Genomic DNA, 18,263 nt, shown 5'->3' with positions numbered 1-18,263 from the left:
TCCCAGCACAGCTACTCTAAAGCTAGGACATAACCCCTGCCCTTATATAATACCTGGAGGCCAGCTGGCATTGCTGGATTTACTTCCGATCTTGTTCGTTGGTGGAGATTTGGCAGGTAACCAACTATCACCAGCAGGGCCTGCATGGCCACCGAGTGGGTCACCCTGAATTATGTCAAACTGGTTGTAGGGCGATCCTCCGCGAGCCTTTCCAGGGGGCACTATTGCACCTGAAGCATTAAAAACATATATTTACACTAAGGAAAGGTTGGGATCTTTAGGAGTATGGTAATCTGAACCAAAAAATATTTAAGATGCATACTGGTAAGCAGAGACAGTTTCACCCAAGCTATTTCACCTCTGGTAACATGATACTACAAGGGCTTTCCCAAAATTGCCAGTCTCCTTTCTCACCATTTTTGTGCATATTGGCATCTTGTGAAGCCACAGAGGGCAGCCCTTCCATCATAGTCCACTGCTTAAAGCGGGATTCTGTTCCAGCCTCTTTCCCTCCCACCATGCCATAATCCATGCCACTTGAGCCAAAGCCTGTGAAACAAACAAACAAAACTCCATTGTCATTTGCTGGTTTGTTTTTAAGTGTCTTCAAACAGGGAGTCATTGTGATCATAAGAAAGGTAAAAAAAAACAACAGCAAGGGGTATATGTTTGAGGGGTATCTTCCAAGTAAGTGGGTTAGGTCAGTATGCTAAGACAGGCTTTCTTTTTAGGTTTGTCTTCTTCCCATGTAATGAAAAATAATGCAATTTGATTCAAAGTTGACACTGTTATAACCTTTGCTCTAATGCTTATGCATAAATTACTTATTTCTGAATCCAGACATAACTAATACAATTATCATATTAATAGGATAACTACAGGCAATGCACCAAATCTCTTTCCACAGAGCACTTACCTGAACCGTATCCAGGTATTTGCCCTTTGGTCTGTAAATCTGAGAGACCCACATTCAAAGGATTGGGTACCATGCTGTCTAAATGTGGCTTAGGCCCAACAGGGTGGGATGGTGAATGCTTCATGCCAGGCTGCCTCTGCTGCTGCTGCTGCTGGAGGGCACTCACCATACGAGCAAGCTGCAAACAGAAGAGAAAAACAGAGTTCATATATGCTATACCGTAACACAAAATTCCAGTAAACATTAAGAAACAGTGACTTAAAAGAGATCTGAAAGACCCTGCTCTCTGGAAAGTGCAGTATGACGAGAGCAGATGACATAACTAAATACAGCACTGTCTTTCTTCACTGTAGGCTGCATTTTCCCAGTGCACTTTATACTTCATATGATGGACAAAAACAGTGCCACACCTGTTGCTCCTGCTGTTGTCGCACAGCTTGAGATAACTTTCTCTGGCTCTGTAACAGCTGTTGCTGCTGCTGCTGCTGAAGGAGGAGCTGACATGCCTACAAGATAAGAGGGAGTGGGAAGAGTGAAAATACAGAGCTCTTCAAGGGAAATGGACCTTTCAGGAGCTATTCACTAGAAAATGCCTAGCTCAGAACTTAAGTAAACTGTTTCTCATTCCACTCACTCAAATAAAATGACAATGAATGCATGAGAAGAATACTATCTCCTTCACTTGTTTCTCATTAAACATCATGCAACAGAATTACTAGTACCAGCTTTGTTACTATCACTATGACAACAAGTATGAAGAAAACTTCATTAAAAATCCACAAATAACTGCCTTCTGTACCAAGACATTGCTTGGTTAGAATCATCATGAACTCACTGCAACATCCACAATAACTACACAGGCCTGTTTGGTTTATATGCTGCCCTCTAGCAGGGTTTCATTATCCTGTACAGTAGAGAGGGAATACTTGTACAAAAATAACTCAACATCAGTAGAACAAAACCAAACAAACATAAAAATAAAATTCTTTCAGTAGAAAATTTGTAAACAGTCTTATCTCACAAGATTACTAGCTACTTACTAATTGAAACTGGGGAATCTGTGGAAGCTGGCTCAGCATGGCAATCTGTTGTGGAGAAAGCTGGGGGCCCATATTGAAAAGACCAGGATTCAAGCCACTGTTGGGAAACTGTTTGAGCATGGAGGCTGAAACCTGCATGGAAACCAGTTACACATCCTGAAGAAATGCACTGCTATGAGAAAAGATGATGAAGTAGAAATATTTCTATAAAGGAACAAGTATGACACCAATCTTCAATGGTGTTCTGGGAAAGACATTACAGATTTATTAACACATCACATTTAAACATGCACAGTCTATGACTTGGGCAGAGTGAATACCTCACTTGATTGACAATATACAATATTACATGTGCAGATGCAGACACACACACAAAGGTTCCTTCCCCAACCAATCAGATGCTAGAGACTGCACTAAATTAAAATGCTGATATATATGCAGCTAACTAGTAATCACAGTACTGCATTGTCACGTTAAAAATGTACTGCTTGACAAGGGAAAAGAAAGGCATTCAGGCAGTCACTGGAGCAAAGAAACAGTGCCTCACAGGAAGAGTTAATCTCTTTGTACACTGAATAAGCTATAGTAAAAGACAGGAGTAGGTGGAAAAGAATCCCACCATTTCTCCCTGCATTATTTGAGAGTTACAGAAGTAGAATTTAACAGAATCTCAAGAAGAGTTCACCAAGTCCAAAGCAAAAGGCAAACTTGTACATTTGGAGACCCTGAGGTCTTAAGACTGAGCTCTGAAATGTAAATGCAACATGTAGCCCTTCATCAAACCTCTCCTTTGGGGGGGACAGGAAGCACAAGACGAGACTGCTTAAAAAATTAAGCAACCTGTCACACTTCAGAAAAACTTTAAGCTTTCACTTTTTTTTTTTTCCTTTTTAAAAGACTTTGCAAAAGCCTCTGTAAGACACAGGATTCCCAAATCCACTTTGAGGTTTAAAAATACTGGTAAGCGAGCATTTACCATTAACTGCCTTGGAATAAGAAAGAATGCTAATCCTTCTGCATTGAGTTTTAAGTATTTTCAACTATGAATTTTAATTTTTTTATCTTCTCTAATTTTTCCATTTCTTATCAGCAAGTCAAGACTAAGATAGCTCTTTAAGTAACCTCAGTGATGTGCTCTGAAGGTTGCAGCTCTACTTTTACAAGTAATCAGTTGCTATAAATTCCTTACCTGGGGAGAAAGGAATTGGGGAGGCACTTGCGCCCGGATATTGGGGGAAGGATTTAGTGGCTGCACAGGTGTGTGCATGCCCCTCGATTGTGCTGTGCTGTTTCCAAACAAACCATGATTGCCACCCTACAAAATTAAAGCAGTAATGAGAAGATGAATCTTTCAGGATAATGGATTTCTATGCTAGTAGCTACATATCAATAACAATGAGGCAAGAACTGACTTAAACATTGAGTTCCCTTAGAATTACAGAGATGTTTGCTTTAAATCAGTAATATTCTACCTGGGTTAAAGTTTTTGTACTATATTTTTGAGGTGCAGGTTCTTTCTTTTTTAACACTGAAGGGTCATGTTTATACGCTTATTTCGAAGCACGTAACACTAACATTTTAATATTTTGAAATTTACATGTGGGGAAATGGAAACTCGGAGTACAAACAATACACTCAAAAAACCCCATTCCATTGGCTTAAAAAGTATGGCAAGACTGCATCAGCTGCATCAAGAATTTTGGGCCACCATTTTAGAGAAGACAGGTACTTTTTCTGAGTAGATTGTTGAGATACCACTCATGAGGTTATTATTTCCTCTGCGGGCCTTTCATTAACTGAAATTTGAATTCTAAAATTGTATTAAACATTTTCCTTCTCCTGTGAAAACTTCAGCATTCTGGACTAGGGAATTTTTCTTTTCCTTTTTCCCTTCAGTAAATTGGAAGAAAATTTTCAAGTGAGAAAAAAAACCAACTGTGTTGTTTTTTCTTCCAGTGATTTATTTTCTAACACTAAAATTCTTGCTGTTTGAGTTATTTTAATGAGAAGTATGTACTGTTTTATAAGCAACTTCTGTAATAAACCCTACTGCACAAAAAAAGACCACAGAAAATTCGGTATTATGTTTCATAATTTCAGCCTCTGAGCAGACTGTCTTTTCTTGTAACATCTTTCAAAAAAAGACAAGAAATGTTATGAACAGTCTCCTACACTAACAGTCACACTCTTGCTTCTAAAACCTGAAGCTCATATTCCAAAGCACCCTTATGTGCTATGATTGTCCTTTCAGTTTCAAGACCCTCAGAACTTCCCATCTCCTGAAGTATATCAGGATGTCTGTAATCCTCAAATACCTGGGGTTCTAAAGAGCACATTTTCCACTCCTCACCCATCATTCCCTGTTCTCCCTCTGCATGCCAGTAAATTTGAGTTGTACTGCAGCTGTACCCAACAACTCCATCATTCCCCTAAACAGATTGTGCAGGCCTTCACCAAAACCTTTCCTTCCCTTATATACCAGGATTTCACAAACTCTGCCTTCCTCTTACTGTAACACTGTACATACTCTGCTATTCTTTTGCTCAAACAGAAGTCTCTCATCCTGCTTCTATACTGGCAGCACTATGGGTTGTCTCATTCATCTGCATCACTCTCCACTTAATGTATCTTCTCCTTCAGAAGCAACTCAAGATGTCATACTAAGCACACAGGAGGATAAACAAAACACCCAAGAGATAAGAGTTTTTATTCTGGAAAAAACTGGTTGGGGTCAACTACGCATGAAAATTTCTGAGAAGTCTTGAAGCTGCAACTACACTTCCAGCCCACTTCATAACTTTGTACAGAGTTCTGCACACTGAGACCAAGAACATGCCTGTGAATTTTGGACTTAATCTGATGTTCAACACTGTCACACAGAAACAGAAAGACAACACAAAGAAACACCATCATGTTAGGCATGTGACTACATAAGCTAGACCACTTGCAATAATTAGTTACTATTCTTTAATTTCCTGGTATTCCTGTAACATTTTCTTCTAGCATAATGCAAAACATAATAGCCAGAAATTCTTCCAAACTGCAGTTAGTCACTTCATTCCTTCTGCACCATTCCCCTGTACACAGAACAAAAATATTGCTACTTTAAGAGTTTTTAAAGGCTATGAAATCAATCCTTAGTTTGGGCTGTGGGGAAGGGAGAAGGGAACAGGTGCAATACTAAAACCACTGCAAATTTTTGCAGGGACATTTCTACGTACAAGGTCATTGGGTGGAGTCTGAAAAAATTCAGTGTTGGGGGGTGATGGGGCAAATCAACAGCCTCTAACTGGGTTTTAAACCAGCAATTAAAATAAAGGATACCACTAACTTCATGACTTCTGAAAAGCACATCAACCTGCTGTTGCACTGTGATTCAGGAAGTAAGAGGCCAACAAAATCAGGCAGGATACATTTTGACGCTAGGAACCAAAGTGGACTGATTCTCAGTGGCCTGATACAGCTCACATTTCCCTTAACAATATAAATTTATTTAGCAGAAAAACAAATGCAAGCAACCAACTAACCAGGATTAAGCCCAGGTTGCAGCCTTATAACAATGCATCTTATAAGGTGGCCTGCTTACTTGTCTAGCAGCGAAGTTTTGGGGACTGAGCCCTGAGCCGATTGCCCCAAGGCCGACGTTGGATAGTGTGGAACCAGAGGGAGACAGCTTGTAGCTGGGAGAAGGGGAGAAGGGAGAGCAGGGAGCCTCATCCCCAAGGCACCCATCTTGATTGGAGAAAGGCAAAGTCAGCTGAAGCAGCAGTTAGCCAACAGCAGGAGTTGGTTAGTGAAGCAACAGAATGTAAGAGGAGAGAAAGAGGGATGGTGAGTGACTAGGAAGAAGCAAAGTTACTTTGTAATAGAAGCTACAAGGACAAAACTTGTGACTCAAATGATCACTTGACAATTACAATTTTGGTCCAAGGAGATAATCAATAAATTCCTAAAGGTTTCTCTTTACAAATACATTTTGAACTCTCATGAAGTTGATTTCTGATAGTGGCTATTACCACTATAGAAACAAACAAATGTTGAATGAATTCCTAATATTAGCACACACCTACCAACATAATTTGTTAGGAAACACATTAGCTCTGCTAGTGGTATTTATTAATTAGGCCACCAGAGGGAGTTGACAAAACTGCTTTTTGGCCGGTTATACCAAAATGGAGGAGTTAAAAAATTCCTTGACAGTTAACACGCCTTCAGAATTTTTAAACCACATTTATTTTCCGTTTCACATGCGATAACTATATTTAAAAAAACCCCAAACCCTAGAGCATTCCGAATCTATTGGACACTCTCCAATTCATAATGTGAAGCAATTAATATTTGATAACAACGGTGAAAGCTTCTGTTTAAAATCAGCAAGAATATGAAAGGAACGCTACCATAACATACAACAGATGTCACAGAGAAACAGATGTCATACAGAAGCTTACAGTACACGGACACACAGCATAAGGGGTTGTGGAATTTAGAAAGGGTGTTTCCGATAAATGCCAGACATGAAAGAAGAAAAAAATCTAGAAGACTGTGATTACTTATATTTACTTAGAGCTAAACCATCTTTTTTTTGGTACAGTAGATGACTGTAGTTAGTAGCCAAAAGGATCATCGTGATGAAGTCTATAATAAATTTCATTGCTACCCTTCCATGGGAAAAAAAGTAATTTCTTTCTGTCTACATCAATAGCAGTCTATTCTAGAATAAAAAGCCTTTTCTCCCCAATTTAGTTTGTCTATTCACACATGACACCTGTTTTATACACACATTCATTCTACAAACATAACTCTCTCACACCTTTTATTACTGAGCTCATCCAAGGTTCTCAAATTTTGAGTACTTCCAGAGAAGTAGGGTAAGAACTAGGACCTTGAACACAAAGGTTGATATTAATTCATCTAAAGATATTTCTCTCACCTTCTCAAAATAAGGCCCACTATCTGTGGTTCCCATGTCTTTGGAATTAGGTGGACGGAACCCAGATCGATCCTTTCTCATCATCTCATTAAAATCCCCGAGATTCATGGTTCGTTTATCTACATCAAACTTCTTATCTGGGAGACCACCTGTAAGAAAAGAAGAAATTAGTGCAAATAATCTCTACCATTTTTCATGACAGCAGGTTCACAGCCAAAGAAAGGATCTTTAAGATGAGGGTTTAAATTATATCTGTCTCATAATTTAGTATAACTACAGTTGCTATTAAAAGTGTTGAAAAATTAATGTAGGAAGTTTCGTTTTTAAGACTGAACAAGCTGGTTTACTTTAGAGTTTAATGTGAAGTATTTCTCACCATTTATGTACAGATATAAACATATGCATTTTTAACTAATTATATTAATTTATATATAATTCCCCAAGTCTTCCAAAAATTGCACTGTTATTCATTGATATTCAGTATCTAGAAAGATACATCTATGTAAGTTCTCCATGTATTCTACTTAGACTTTATGGGGTTCGAAATTCCTTGAGATTCTTCGAGAAATTTGGTCATGTGCACATAATTTGATCAAAACTCTCCTGCAGTCATGTGAACTTAACTCTTGAACACAAGAAATCAACTGGTATATCCTAACTTCCAGACAGACAACCAATCTTCCTCAGCCTGTACACAATGACAACAGAAACAGTAACAGTGACACTTCTCAAACACCCCCTAAAGTCTGACACTGTTTAATGAGTAATCTGATGGAGCACAAGGAAGAGATGTCAATAACAGATGATCAAACTGTAACATACACATTGAACAAGAGATCAACTTTCTCTATAAGCTTATCATCAGCAAGTGCTGACTGAAGGAAGTTTTCTACCTTATACACTGAACTGCTCCCAAGGAACAATTGGTTTTGGTCATATGTGGCACCTGTAAGGTATCGATGCATTTTGTTATGCTGGAGTAGATGGAAAATATCTTCGTTTTAAAATATGGACATGATAGAATTGAGCTTTACTGGTATTTTTAGTTTTAAAGAATACGGTTTAGTTAGTAGCACAGATGGTCTTTTCAAGAACAGTTTAAAAAACATGTCACCACAATTAACAAGCAAATCTATAACTTTTCCAAGGGAATTTGATGATATCCTACCCTACCACGGACAAAACGCTAAGCTTTTATCAAACAGAGCAGAGAGTTAATCACTCTAATACCTTCAAAACACTGTTACTTGAAAAAGCTTCTCAAATCCAGCATTCCTTCTTTATGTCCAATCGCAATCTATTAAGATTCCTAGCTATGCTACTGCCAAGAAGCTACCAAACTGGCCACAAATTACATGGGGTTTTCTTACTGGCTCAGCTTCCAAAGTTGATCCAGCTTCATCCTCTCAGACACCTTCAACATCATTTATTACAAAATCAGTTGACAAATCACCTACATATCTTGGCTTGTAACTGAAGTCATACTGACCTGGATGAGTCTGTGATTCTATGATCCCTTTCTAACACACCCTAAAAAGCTAGAACTGGCTCTGCAAAAGCAGTCATACAGTGTCATGCACAGCTCACTGTTGTCAGTGCCTACATCAAACCACCACACAATGCCAGCCATGCACCACCAAAAGGCTCACGTGCTTTAACTCCACACCGGAAGCCCTGTCCCTTAGTTGCTTGAAAAGAAACTGAAAGTGATACAGAGTTGCATCACTATCTGAAATGAAACTGGGTCAATGCCAACACAAGATGACTAAGCGAGAGAAACACCCTTCTGTCTCTCCAGTTATCCTGATGATCCAATCAACTACTCAAACATTACTGAATGGTGCCTTGCAGAACACACAGAGCATTAAAGAGCACCTTTAAAGGCTTCAAGCACAGATATGCACGTCACTTAGTGCTGAGGCAGCTGCTTAAACTTCAGTATAAACAAGGCCTTGCTAAGAGAGATGGTGGCATTCATTTATCCCATTCACTGAAAATTCTACTGCAACCTTGAAACCTGTCATGTGAGTCTGTCTTTTGCACTTGGTAACTAAAGCTATAAATAAAGCCGGTGGCTAAAGAATAGCTTTATCTTAAGTACAAGACAACAATTAAAATCTGATAAGTTTGAATTTTACGCTCTGCAGTAGGCAAAAACACTTGTGCAATTCTCTACATGCAGAAATGTAGAACAGGGTAAAGTCCAACCATCTCCGTAACAGAAGACGCTCCATCAGTTCTTGGATTTTTCTCACTATTAACAGTTGTGTAGGAAGATGACATTCACTCCCAAGTGAGGAAAGAATCCTATTAAGAACACATTCCCATCACATGCACACAGTTTAAAAGAAAATCTAATTCCATACAAAATTACATATCATCTTGCACTGGGAAATAGGAGACAGAAACTGCTGCTGAGCAAAGTTACCTAAAACATTTGCCAAATAGAGACAACACAGTGAAAATACATACAACCAGTGGAGTAACCCAAACAGAGAAAACCCATTTGAAACATTTTCTGCTTGCCCATGAAAAGAAAAACATTTTAAATATACTGGGTTTACACTTTTGTCTTAAATTTACATCATCCAAGCCTACTGAGCAAAGCACATATCAAGGTGTTTCACCTGAATTTAGGGCATTGATTTAGGGCTTTGTACATATTTACAGCAGACAGATGTATAAACTACACTTGAATCAGTAGAAATTTCAAATTGATTTCCCAGTTTTTAAAGGTGACTTGAGCATTCAGTGATCTGCAGAGGTTTTAACTAATACATTAAAAAAAAGAGACAAAGGTGATTGTCAAATACGGGAAAGGAAAATACAAAATGTCAAGCAGTTCTGACAAGCTACTTTACCGTAGCAAGCTTCATGCCTCGGAACATACAGACTAGGAGATATTTCAATGGAAAAAACAAGCCATATATTATTTTAAAATTAGACAAGCTATCCATTAAAGAGATTTGATAGAAAAAGAAAAGAGGAAGTAGATCTGCCTCAGGCATGTTATTGATCCATCTCTTTTCTGTTTTGGTCATCAAATAAAAGTATCACTCCAGCACCTTGCAATAAAAGGAACACATTCTTCCAACAAGGAGACCGAGACCAACGTAGTAAGAATTACTTACTGACAATACCTGATGATCAGAGACAAGGTGCTCCAAACATATCAAAGCCAAAATTTTCTTTGATATATGCGATCTCCAAGCACACATTTAACTGTGCATTTTATCCATTAACTAGGAAAATATGATACTGGCAGAAAAACCTGGTATGTTGTAATCTTGACTGAAAACCAGTTGAAGAACAAGCCTACCTCATAAGTAAGTTCAACTTTTGAAGATTAATAGTAGAAACAGGCTGAGCAAAACAGCTTATAGTTTTTCCACAAGCAACTGCCCTAAGCAACAAGAGCAAAACTGCTAAGCAGAGAAGTAACAGAAAAGCCCCTTGAAGATCTGTTACATTCACAGTCTTTGAAAAAGAATACAAACTATTATAAATGGTTCCACCTCAGATCAAGGGATGCTACCCTTAATGGGCACACTAAACTTAAAGAAGTGCAACACATGAAGATAAAGGATGCAGCCTTTCTGTACCCTTTCACAGGATATTCTGAGCATCAGTCAACTCCTCAGAAGCTCTGATGGTCTCAAGGTCCTTGACAGCAGAAAGTTTTAGAGAATCCTTAATTTGGAGATAAAGAACTAATCGGCATAATCCAGGCTACCATCCTCCTCATTTGTATATTCTTATTCTTGTATATATGCTCTTTACCAGCAGCACCTGAAGGCAGATGAAAACTGAACATTCATGAAGACAACTGATCTCCATCTAGATGATCTTTAAGAGAAGCATGATAAAATCAGAACCTGAATTCTAGAGAGGCCGCACAAGGCTGAAGTAGTGAGATCAAAAAATTCTGTTACCTCCCCCAAAACTGTGCTGTACTATATGAATACACATTTTAACATCTTACTAGGGTCCTTAACTATTTCAGAGGAACACAACAATTTTGGGAAAAATGAACTACTGAATCCCCTGTGAAATGTAGCAGACATTTTAAGAATGCAATGGATTTTAAACTGAGACACTGTATCTGTCTGGATTGCATTAGAATATCTAATCTGGAGATGGTATTAGATGCAGGTAAATCTTGATTACGACAGCTCTACCTTTGGTACCAATAAATATTGGATATTCCCAATAAAATAGGATTTTGGTGAGAAAAATCCTGACTACAGCATCACACAGAAGGTTACAACAGTGGCAGATGAGGATGTGCTAAAGCTGGTGACAAGAGGGTCAAAAGAACTTGGCCAAAGAAAGTCATAACAAATTCAAAGGTGACTAAATGAGATTAATTCAAGGGGTCAATTCCAACTCTCATTTAGGATAGTTTCCCACACAGCTCATCACGCTTAAGCTGCGTAGCATTTGTGGTGAGGCTATCAAGAGTGAAAAATCTAGTTCTACTGGGCAGTGATTTGTAATAGCCTGAGGCAGGCAACTGAAGAAATCAATGACAGAAGCTATTCCTCACATCATCTCCAGAAAGCTGTGGTAAATGGGATGTCCTACTGCCAAGAGCTAAAACAGTCCCCTTCCACCAAAATGAAAAAGGATTTTCACTTTCTTGAAACAGTAACAATAAATACAAACTACGTAGATCAAAAACAGTCTTAAAAGATGTCCCTTCCACAAGTTATATTTCTGTTCTGTACAGATATACATCCCAATCTTGCATGTCAGAACCAGCTGTGTAACTGTGCTTACAGACAAGAAAGAGGATGCTTTTACTCTGTCTTATTACAAGGAGTGATAAAAGTAAGGATCAAACCCTTCTGAAGTACAGCATGTCATCCTCATAAAAATACTACACGTGATCTTGTATTTCAAATGAATTTACATTAAAATATACGCACCTACAGACAAGTCCATCTTACTGCCTGGAATGTCGTCAGTTTGACTCTGGGGAGGAAAAAGAAAGAAAAGAAAAAAAATCAAACAATTAATTTCTCACTTCTATGCAATGATGAGAAATATTTCAGAAAGGTGGAATGCAGGAAGGACATGCTTGTGCCTATGAAAGTTCTACTTTAAACTAAAACTGAATACAAGGATTCCTGATATCACCCTGGACACACCTTGCCTCAACCCACTTGCCTCTAAAGCTGTGTGTGGCACCTTTACCCATACAAAACCAGACATGTGAATTCAACAAAGAAAGATGGACACAGAACTGCTCTATGAAATGAACCTCTGTTCTCATGTTCCAGTGGTCGAGTGGCCAAAATGACAGCTCATCCTCATGACCTGTCACGCCATCAAGTCTTGAATGTGCTGCCAAGTGATTCTTCAGTTGGCAGCAGGGGACAGGGTGTTCCCATAGCTTTCAGAATCATGTACAGTCTAGCAAACTGAATATGAGCTTGGGAGCCAAAAGACATTACAAACTAATCCTAAACATGTCAGTGACAGCTTGTGCAGCCCTAGACTTCTCACAGAACCTCTGCATTATTATCTTTTGCTTGCCGGTATTACATACTATTCCTGTTTCAAATGGATGACAATTGGCACAATATTCTGCAAAATATTTTACAAATTAGCTTGTCAGAAGTTGCTATTTTTAAAGCACTTCTCTGCAGCTCTGTCTTTTTCTCTATGGTGTGGCTTATTTATTCAGTTTCCCAAACAATCTTTACATATGGATTCCTAACAAGCCCTTTTTGCTCTAAAAAGACCCTGCTGCACAATATTTAAAATGTAAGTAGCCAAGACAGACATAGGGCTGTAAATCTCCTCTTCTGATAGGTGGCTGAGATTCCGAATAAGTAGCCTTGGACTAATCACAGATGTCTGACATTACATCCAGGAGCTGAGGCCTCCACCTTTAGTGCTCAGCATGCTATGAAAATTAAAATAAAGAAAAAAAAACTACAACAAAACCCCAAAACAAAACAACAAAAACAAACAAAAAAACCCAACCACCCCCCAAAACCCCAAAAAAACCCCAAATCCCAAAACCACAAGAAACCCTTCTTTTCACCCCTGAACCCATTACTTGCAAGGAAACTGCACTCTCAGAACAACAGTTGTTAAAGTAATTTTAAGAATCAAAGTAGATTTCGGGTTTTTATGAGAAGCCGTTCTGAGCCAGCTACTACAGGTATTATAATCAACATGTCAGCATGGAAAATGCAGATAAGTAACTGTGAAACCGCTGATCTTTTGACTTACTTAAAGCTTACGCATTTTTTCCTAAAGTTGGACTTTCTATTTAACAAAATTTACTTACCAGCAAGCCCATATTTGAAAACTGTTTGGATAAAGGGTTCATCCATGAATCACTATTTCCTCCTTTTAATGCGCACTGAAAAAAAAAAAACATTTTTAAGAAGCTTCTTGATTTCTCAAATTCTGTTTTATCCTTGAGATGCACAAGTGTAAAATGAAAATCCTGCTATCAGATTAACCTCCTGAAAAAATTATTTTAGGTATTCGTATGTTTGGAAACATTCACCAAATATTCTGTCTCGTACAACTGCTCATTGTTCAGTCTATCAAGCTGGATGAGCACTCGCCCTGTAGAATGTTTATCATACCTTCAGTTTCAATCTCCAATGTTTTGTGAATGTTGTTTATTTTTCCTCTATTACAGTTTAATATATTCTTTAATCCATTCCACACAGAGGCAGATTTCTTTCTTGGCTTTCTTCCCTTTAGTACGGTGCCTCTTGCAGGGGCACTGTGCTGACCAGGCTCTCTATTTGGCCTTAGTGTAATTTACAGGTTATCAAAACCAAAACTAACCCAGTTCAACAATGAAGAAATTTTTCCAGACAGTTGCTTTGGTGGTTCAAATAAAAAAGCTTTAAGTGAGAAAAAACTCCCTAAGGTTAATTTCTGCAAAACAGGAACTGTAAAACTCCCTACCATGTCAAACAGTATTTCCACATCCTAGGAAACTGCTCTGCCCTTGCCTTTCGAGTCTGCCCTACCTATTTGAGGAGAAGCAGACAAAGCACAGTCCTTTTAATATTAATACAATAACAACTGTTACTGTACTAGAGAACTTTAATGCAAACAAACCTTAGAAAAATTTACTCGGGACTACAGCCAAGCTCCTGCTCCTGTTTGAGGCCAAATGTCAATAACAACAAACACAAGACATAAATCCAACAGTTAGTAGAAATAAGAAGCCCATGTGCCAAAGGGACAACTTCAGCAGGCTATGCAAGAACAACAGCAGCAGCCTGAACAGAACGATGTGTCAGCAAGAGAAGAGAAATAGCCTTGGGATACTTATTTTCATTTAGTAATGGCTCTGCAGCTTACATACCAAAAAAAATTGACACCTACTGGCAGATTTATTAGTCACAACAGGTGTAATACATTCAAGCAAATCCAGAAACCTCACATTTTTTACAGTGCTGTAACAGGCACCTTTCTGTAACTCTGTAAAACCTTTTAAAAAAAATAACTATTATAATGCTGTAACATATCAGGCAGACTGTTTTCAGACAACACAGTAGTTATGAATCATTCAAGCACTTTACCTTCATTTGTGTTTTCTTTCCTCCTTGCCCCCAGCTTGTTGAGTTGTGGGAGGAACTGCTTCCCTGAGAGCCTGCTGTGTTCCAGACTCCTCCCTCCTCCTCCTCTTCCCAGCTGGAATGACGTGTTCCTGTCACTGGCCCATCACTCTCTCCCCAGCCATCTTGCATAGATTTAGAACCTTTAGAAAAAGAAAAAAAAGCTCAAAAGAAGTCTACAATACCATGCAGTTGGTGATGTGACACTGCAAGATCAGCTGAATCATCAGAATCCCAAAGGAATAAAAAAAAAAAACTTCAAAGAAGTGTGTTCACTAACAGCTGTAAAAACTTATGCATGAATCCCAAAATTCAAGAGATTTGGTGGTGTGTTCGCATGTCATGTTTTGCAACTATTTTTAAAGAAATGTCAAACCTTTAAAGATGTAATAACACTAGACCTCTTATACAGATACAGCTGCATTTCAAAGGCAACCTTTTATTTTCAAATGCAAATGAAAGCCTTCAAGCACACTTAAAAAACCAACAGTGCCCAAGACTCTGGTTCAGTTATTTATCAATTATTTCCTCTCTCCCTTCAAACCTTAATACTTCCCTTGCACTGAACTCTTTCACAAACTAACAGAAACAAGGAACTTCTAGGAACAACTAAGCAGAATCTGAAGGAGAGGACCTGACTCTGCTATGCATAATTCCAAAAGTAGTTTAATGTGAATTAAAAAAACCTCCTGTACTTGAATCTCTGTTCTTAAAAATGTCACTAAAAAGGCTTATTACTTACACTGTTTAAGTATACCAGAAAGCTACAACCATTTCATCATATCAGTTCAGACTTTTCCCTGTTGGCTTCTTTTCTTGCTGGTACTCTCTAGCATTGTCAGGTAATTTAGAATTCTGACCTCTACTGACAAGCCAACAAGAGCCCAATTCCTTATCTTGTCCACTGTCCAACTGTTCTTCCTGCTGTAACTCTTCATTCTGCATATTTATTCCGTTAGCATTTATCTCCTTTAAAAAAGATTTCCATCATCATTATCTTTGTAATAACTCATTCTTCAATTGACTAGGGCTTGAATGTGGAAATCAGGAATAAGAACATTAACATATATAGCAGAAAATCTGCACATAGAAGTCAGGAATTGTAATTATTCTATCAAGGGGATCTCTACCTTGATCATGCCGAAAATAAGTACAGCAGCATTTCATGGTGGTTTAAGAGCTACCTTAAAATGCATCATAAATAAACCCCCAGATACCTCAAAGGAAACATAGCCTTTTAAAGTAGATTCATTTGTGTACCAAAACTGAGGGTTGATAATTAAAAATACTGGTCCAAGTGCAAAAAATCTACCTCTTGACCTTTTCATCATGCTACTTATACAGAAAAGGCTACATTTAAGGATTATGACCGCAGTCAAGAAATATTATAGAAATATTATATGGGGTAGTCCCTGCAGCTTTAATTTATTTCTGGTGACAATATTTAAATATACACTATGATCCCAATTTTACCTACATGACTATACATTATTTTTCTGCACTGACAACTCTCAGGTTTAAGATTCTTAAACATGAATACAGAGGACAATGGTGTAAAAAAGGACTTGTCTTTGTAACATCTGCTTAATTTTTTGCATTTGTTGAGTGAGGAGGTATCAACAGCTACAGCAACCAAATGAAACTTTCAAGATACAGGCAAAATAATGATATTACAGAAAAGTGAATTTATTCCTACTTCTGCCAGGAAATTCCTATGCAGTGCTGATAGAACTATGTAAATCTGCCTTTTTAAACAGATGGGTAATGATCTATGCTTCCCTTCTTTGGCTCTAAACTCCTCCTTTTTCTTTTCTAATCACTGCTAGTCTTGGTATCCTGTCCTCACCTTCAACCATAAATTATGCCTTTGCAGGCTCTTTGTCCCAATTTCTTCTTCTAACTTATCCAAGACATTAAATATCGCCCCTGACCCCACTGAATAACATAGCTTTTTTCTTCACTCCTTCTGGGTGCCAACTAGAAAGGAGTTCAGAGAGCAGTCACAGAACACCATAGAATGAAGATCTCTGCTCTTAACACTGTTATGGTAACCTACCATAGCCCAAACTGGAACAGCCATCACAAGGAAACTCTCTATATTTTGCTCCTCTGGAGCTGGGGACAGCTTACATACAGAACAGCACATGTCTGTTGCAGCTCTTTGGTTATGGCACATGTGCAGATCAGTCAAGGATAAGCAAGTGATCATGTATAAAGACTATATTAAGCATTAGCAAATCAACAGAATTTTCAATGGGTCAATATTATTTCAGAAGCCCCTATTTTGTTCATATTTAGGTGTCTTTTTACAGGTACAAGACGTCCATCTAAAAGCAGCTTAGCATTCTCAGAAGAGCCAAGTTTGGGGGGGGCATGGGAAGCACTACAGCCACCCACAAAAGCCTGTTACAATGATAACACTAAAGAAGCAAAGTTTTTTGCCTAGTTTTGCTTCATAAATGGCCAAATTATTTAGTTGGGGTGGGACGAAGGGAGAATGACCCAATAGCATACAATCAACAGAGCACTTCATTTCAAACAATTACATGTTGCAAAAGCAACTTTTTACAGTGGGCATCATCAGTCAAGTTCAGTAACAATTGTGTATTATCAGTAGTTCCTACAGGAAACTTCACATCCCAATGTTATTGACTTTGGCAGTAACATTGCTTTTGTTTGTCGTTCTTTCCTTAAAAAGACTGAAACAAAAATTGTACAAACAGCTTACATCATGAAGAATAACATCCACAAAAAAAAAGTCTCAATACAGCAAAATTTTAACTTTGAAGTAAATTTTCAAGAGATTTCAACATCTCCTTCATGAAGAACACTGCTGTAGGCATCTAGGTTCAACTATAAATTTCAGTTCTTAGTAGTTACAATTTTTCCACACTTACACAATTAAAAAATCCAAAGACGAATTGCATTATCGAAGCATAGATTTGTTTTATATATTGTAATGGCTTTCACAGTGACATTTGTCAGTACTGTGCATTCCTTTTCCTCATATGATCTGAAAAAGTGACCTACCATGTAATAAGTTTATACACCAAGTAACAAGTGGGCAGCCAGAAAAAAAGAGAAAGATACACATTTCCTCACTCAGTGTTTCAGCACTTCCAGAATCAGAGTTGCCCACTAAATTGCTTAGTAAAGAAATTTTTTATTACCTTAAAAGACAAAGTTTCAGTCATTTGTAAGCACTTCATAATTCATCCATCAAAACCTTACAATGACATTCAACATTGCTTCTAGGCCTCAGATAACTCCTCCAGTATATCAAAAGGCCAAACAGTAAGAACCTGCAGGTCCATTGCAAAGAAACTGGTATCTGGCCTATACTCACTAGATTTCATGGCATTCGGGGCGTTGGAAGGTGCATTCCCCCAGCCTGTTGTCGATGCTCCTGTATCATCTACTTCACCCCACCCGGGACTGGTTTCATTTGGCTCACCCCAGGCGGACGTACCATTATCTGGAGCAGGTGGAGTGCTTTTGCTCCAGACTGCACAAAGGAGAGAGAGGTTTCAGTACAGACCGTTAAGACAACAAACTATTTACTGCAGCGCAGCACCACGTCATTAATCTACTGCTTCGTTCTTTTTGTTGGGATTCCCAGTAGCGTAGGGGCAACAGAACTGCCAATCATTCACATCAAGTTTAGAGTGGGTACTGACCTCCAGGGATGAAAAGGAAGAGAATGCTGTGATGAGCAATACTCTTCTTGCAGGTTAAACATGAATCCCACATCTAATACTGTCCTCCTATCTGTGAACTTC

At 38.3% G+C, this 18,263-nt stretch overlaps 1 protein-coding gene across 6 annotated transcripts in view; it reads right to left on the bottom strand.

The window, feature by feature from the left end:
• Positions 1–18,263, bottom strand: part of TNRC6B (trinucleotide repeat containing adaptor 6B) — an 85,863-nt gene that overhangs the window by 24,603 nt on the left and 42,997 nt on the right. For 4 of the 6 annotated variants that reach the window (XM_018080286.1, XM_018080287.2, XM_018080290.1 and 1 more), the window contains 11 exons: positions 17,831–17,989; positions 14,449–14,627; positions 13,188–13,262; positions 11,815–11,860; positions 6,887–7,035; positions 3,146–3,271; positions 1,957–2,088; positions 1,327–1,422; positions 917–1,094; positions 415–549; positions 54–230 (listed from right to left, as the gene is read on the bottom strand). In XM_018080286.1, the coding sequence (XP_017935775.1) occupies positions 54–230; positions 415–549; positions 917–1,094; positions 1,327–1,422; positions 1,957–2,088; positions 3,146–3,271; positions 6,887–7,035; positions 11,815–11,860; positions 13,188–13,262; positions 14,449–14,627; positions 17,831–17,989 (1,452 nt within the window). The remainder of the gene's footprint in view (positions 1–53; positions 231–414; positions 550–916; positions 1,095–1,326; positions 1,423–1,956; positions 2,089–3,145; positions 3,272–6,886; positions 7,036–11,814; positions 11,861–13,187; positions 13,263–14,448; positions 14,628–17,830; positions 17,990–18,263) is intronic. The other 2 variants (XM_018080288.2, XM_018080289.1) reach the window with 1 other exon arrangement.

This window comes from Manacus vitellinus, unplaced genomic scaffold (genome assembly GCF_001715985.3).
Source record: "Manacus vitellinus isolate BGI_N305 unplaced genomic scaffold, ASM171598v3 scaffold_5_pilon, whole genome shotgun sequence".
Classification (NCBI taxonomy): domain Eukaryota; kingdom Metazoa; phylum Chordata; class Aves; order Passeriformes; family Pipridae; genus Manacus; species Manacus vitellinus.
Note: the sequence above shows the minus strand (reverse complement) of the source record. Positions and strands in the feature narration are given on the sequence as shown.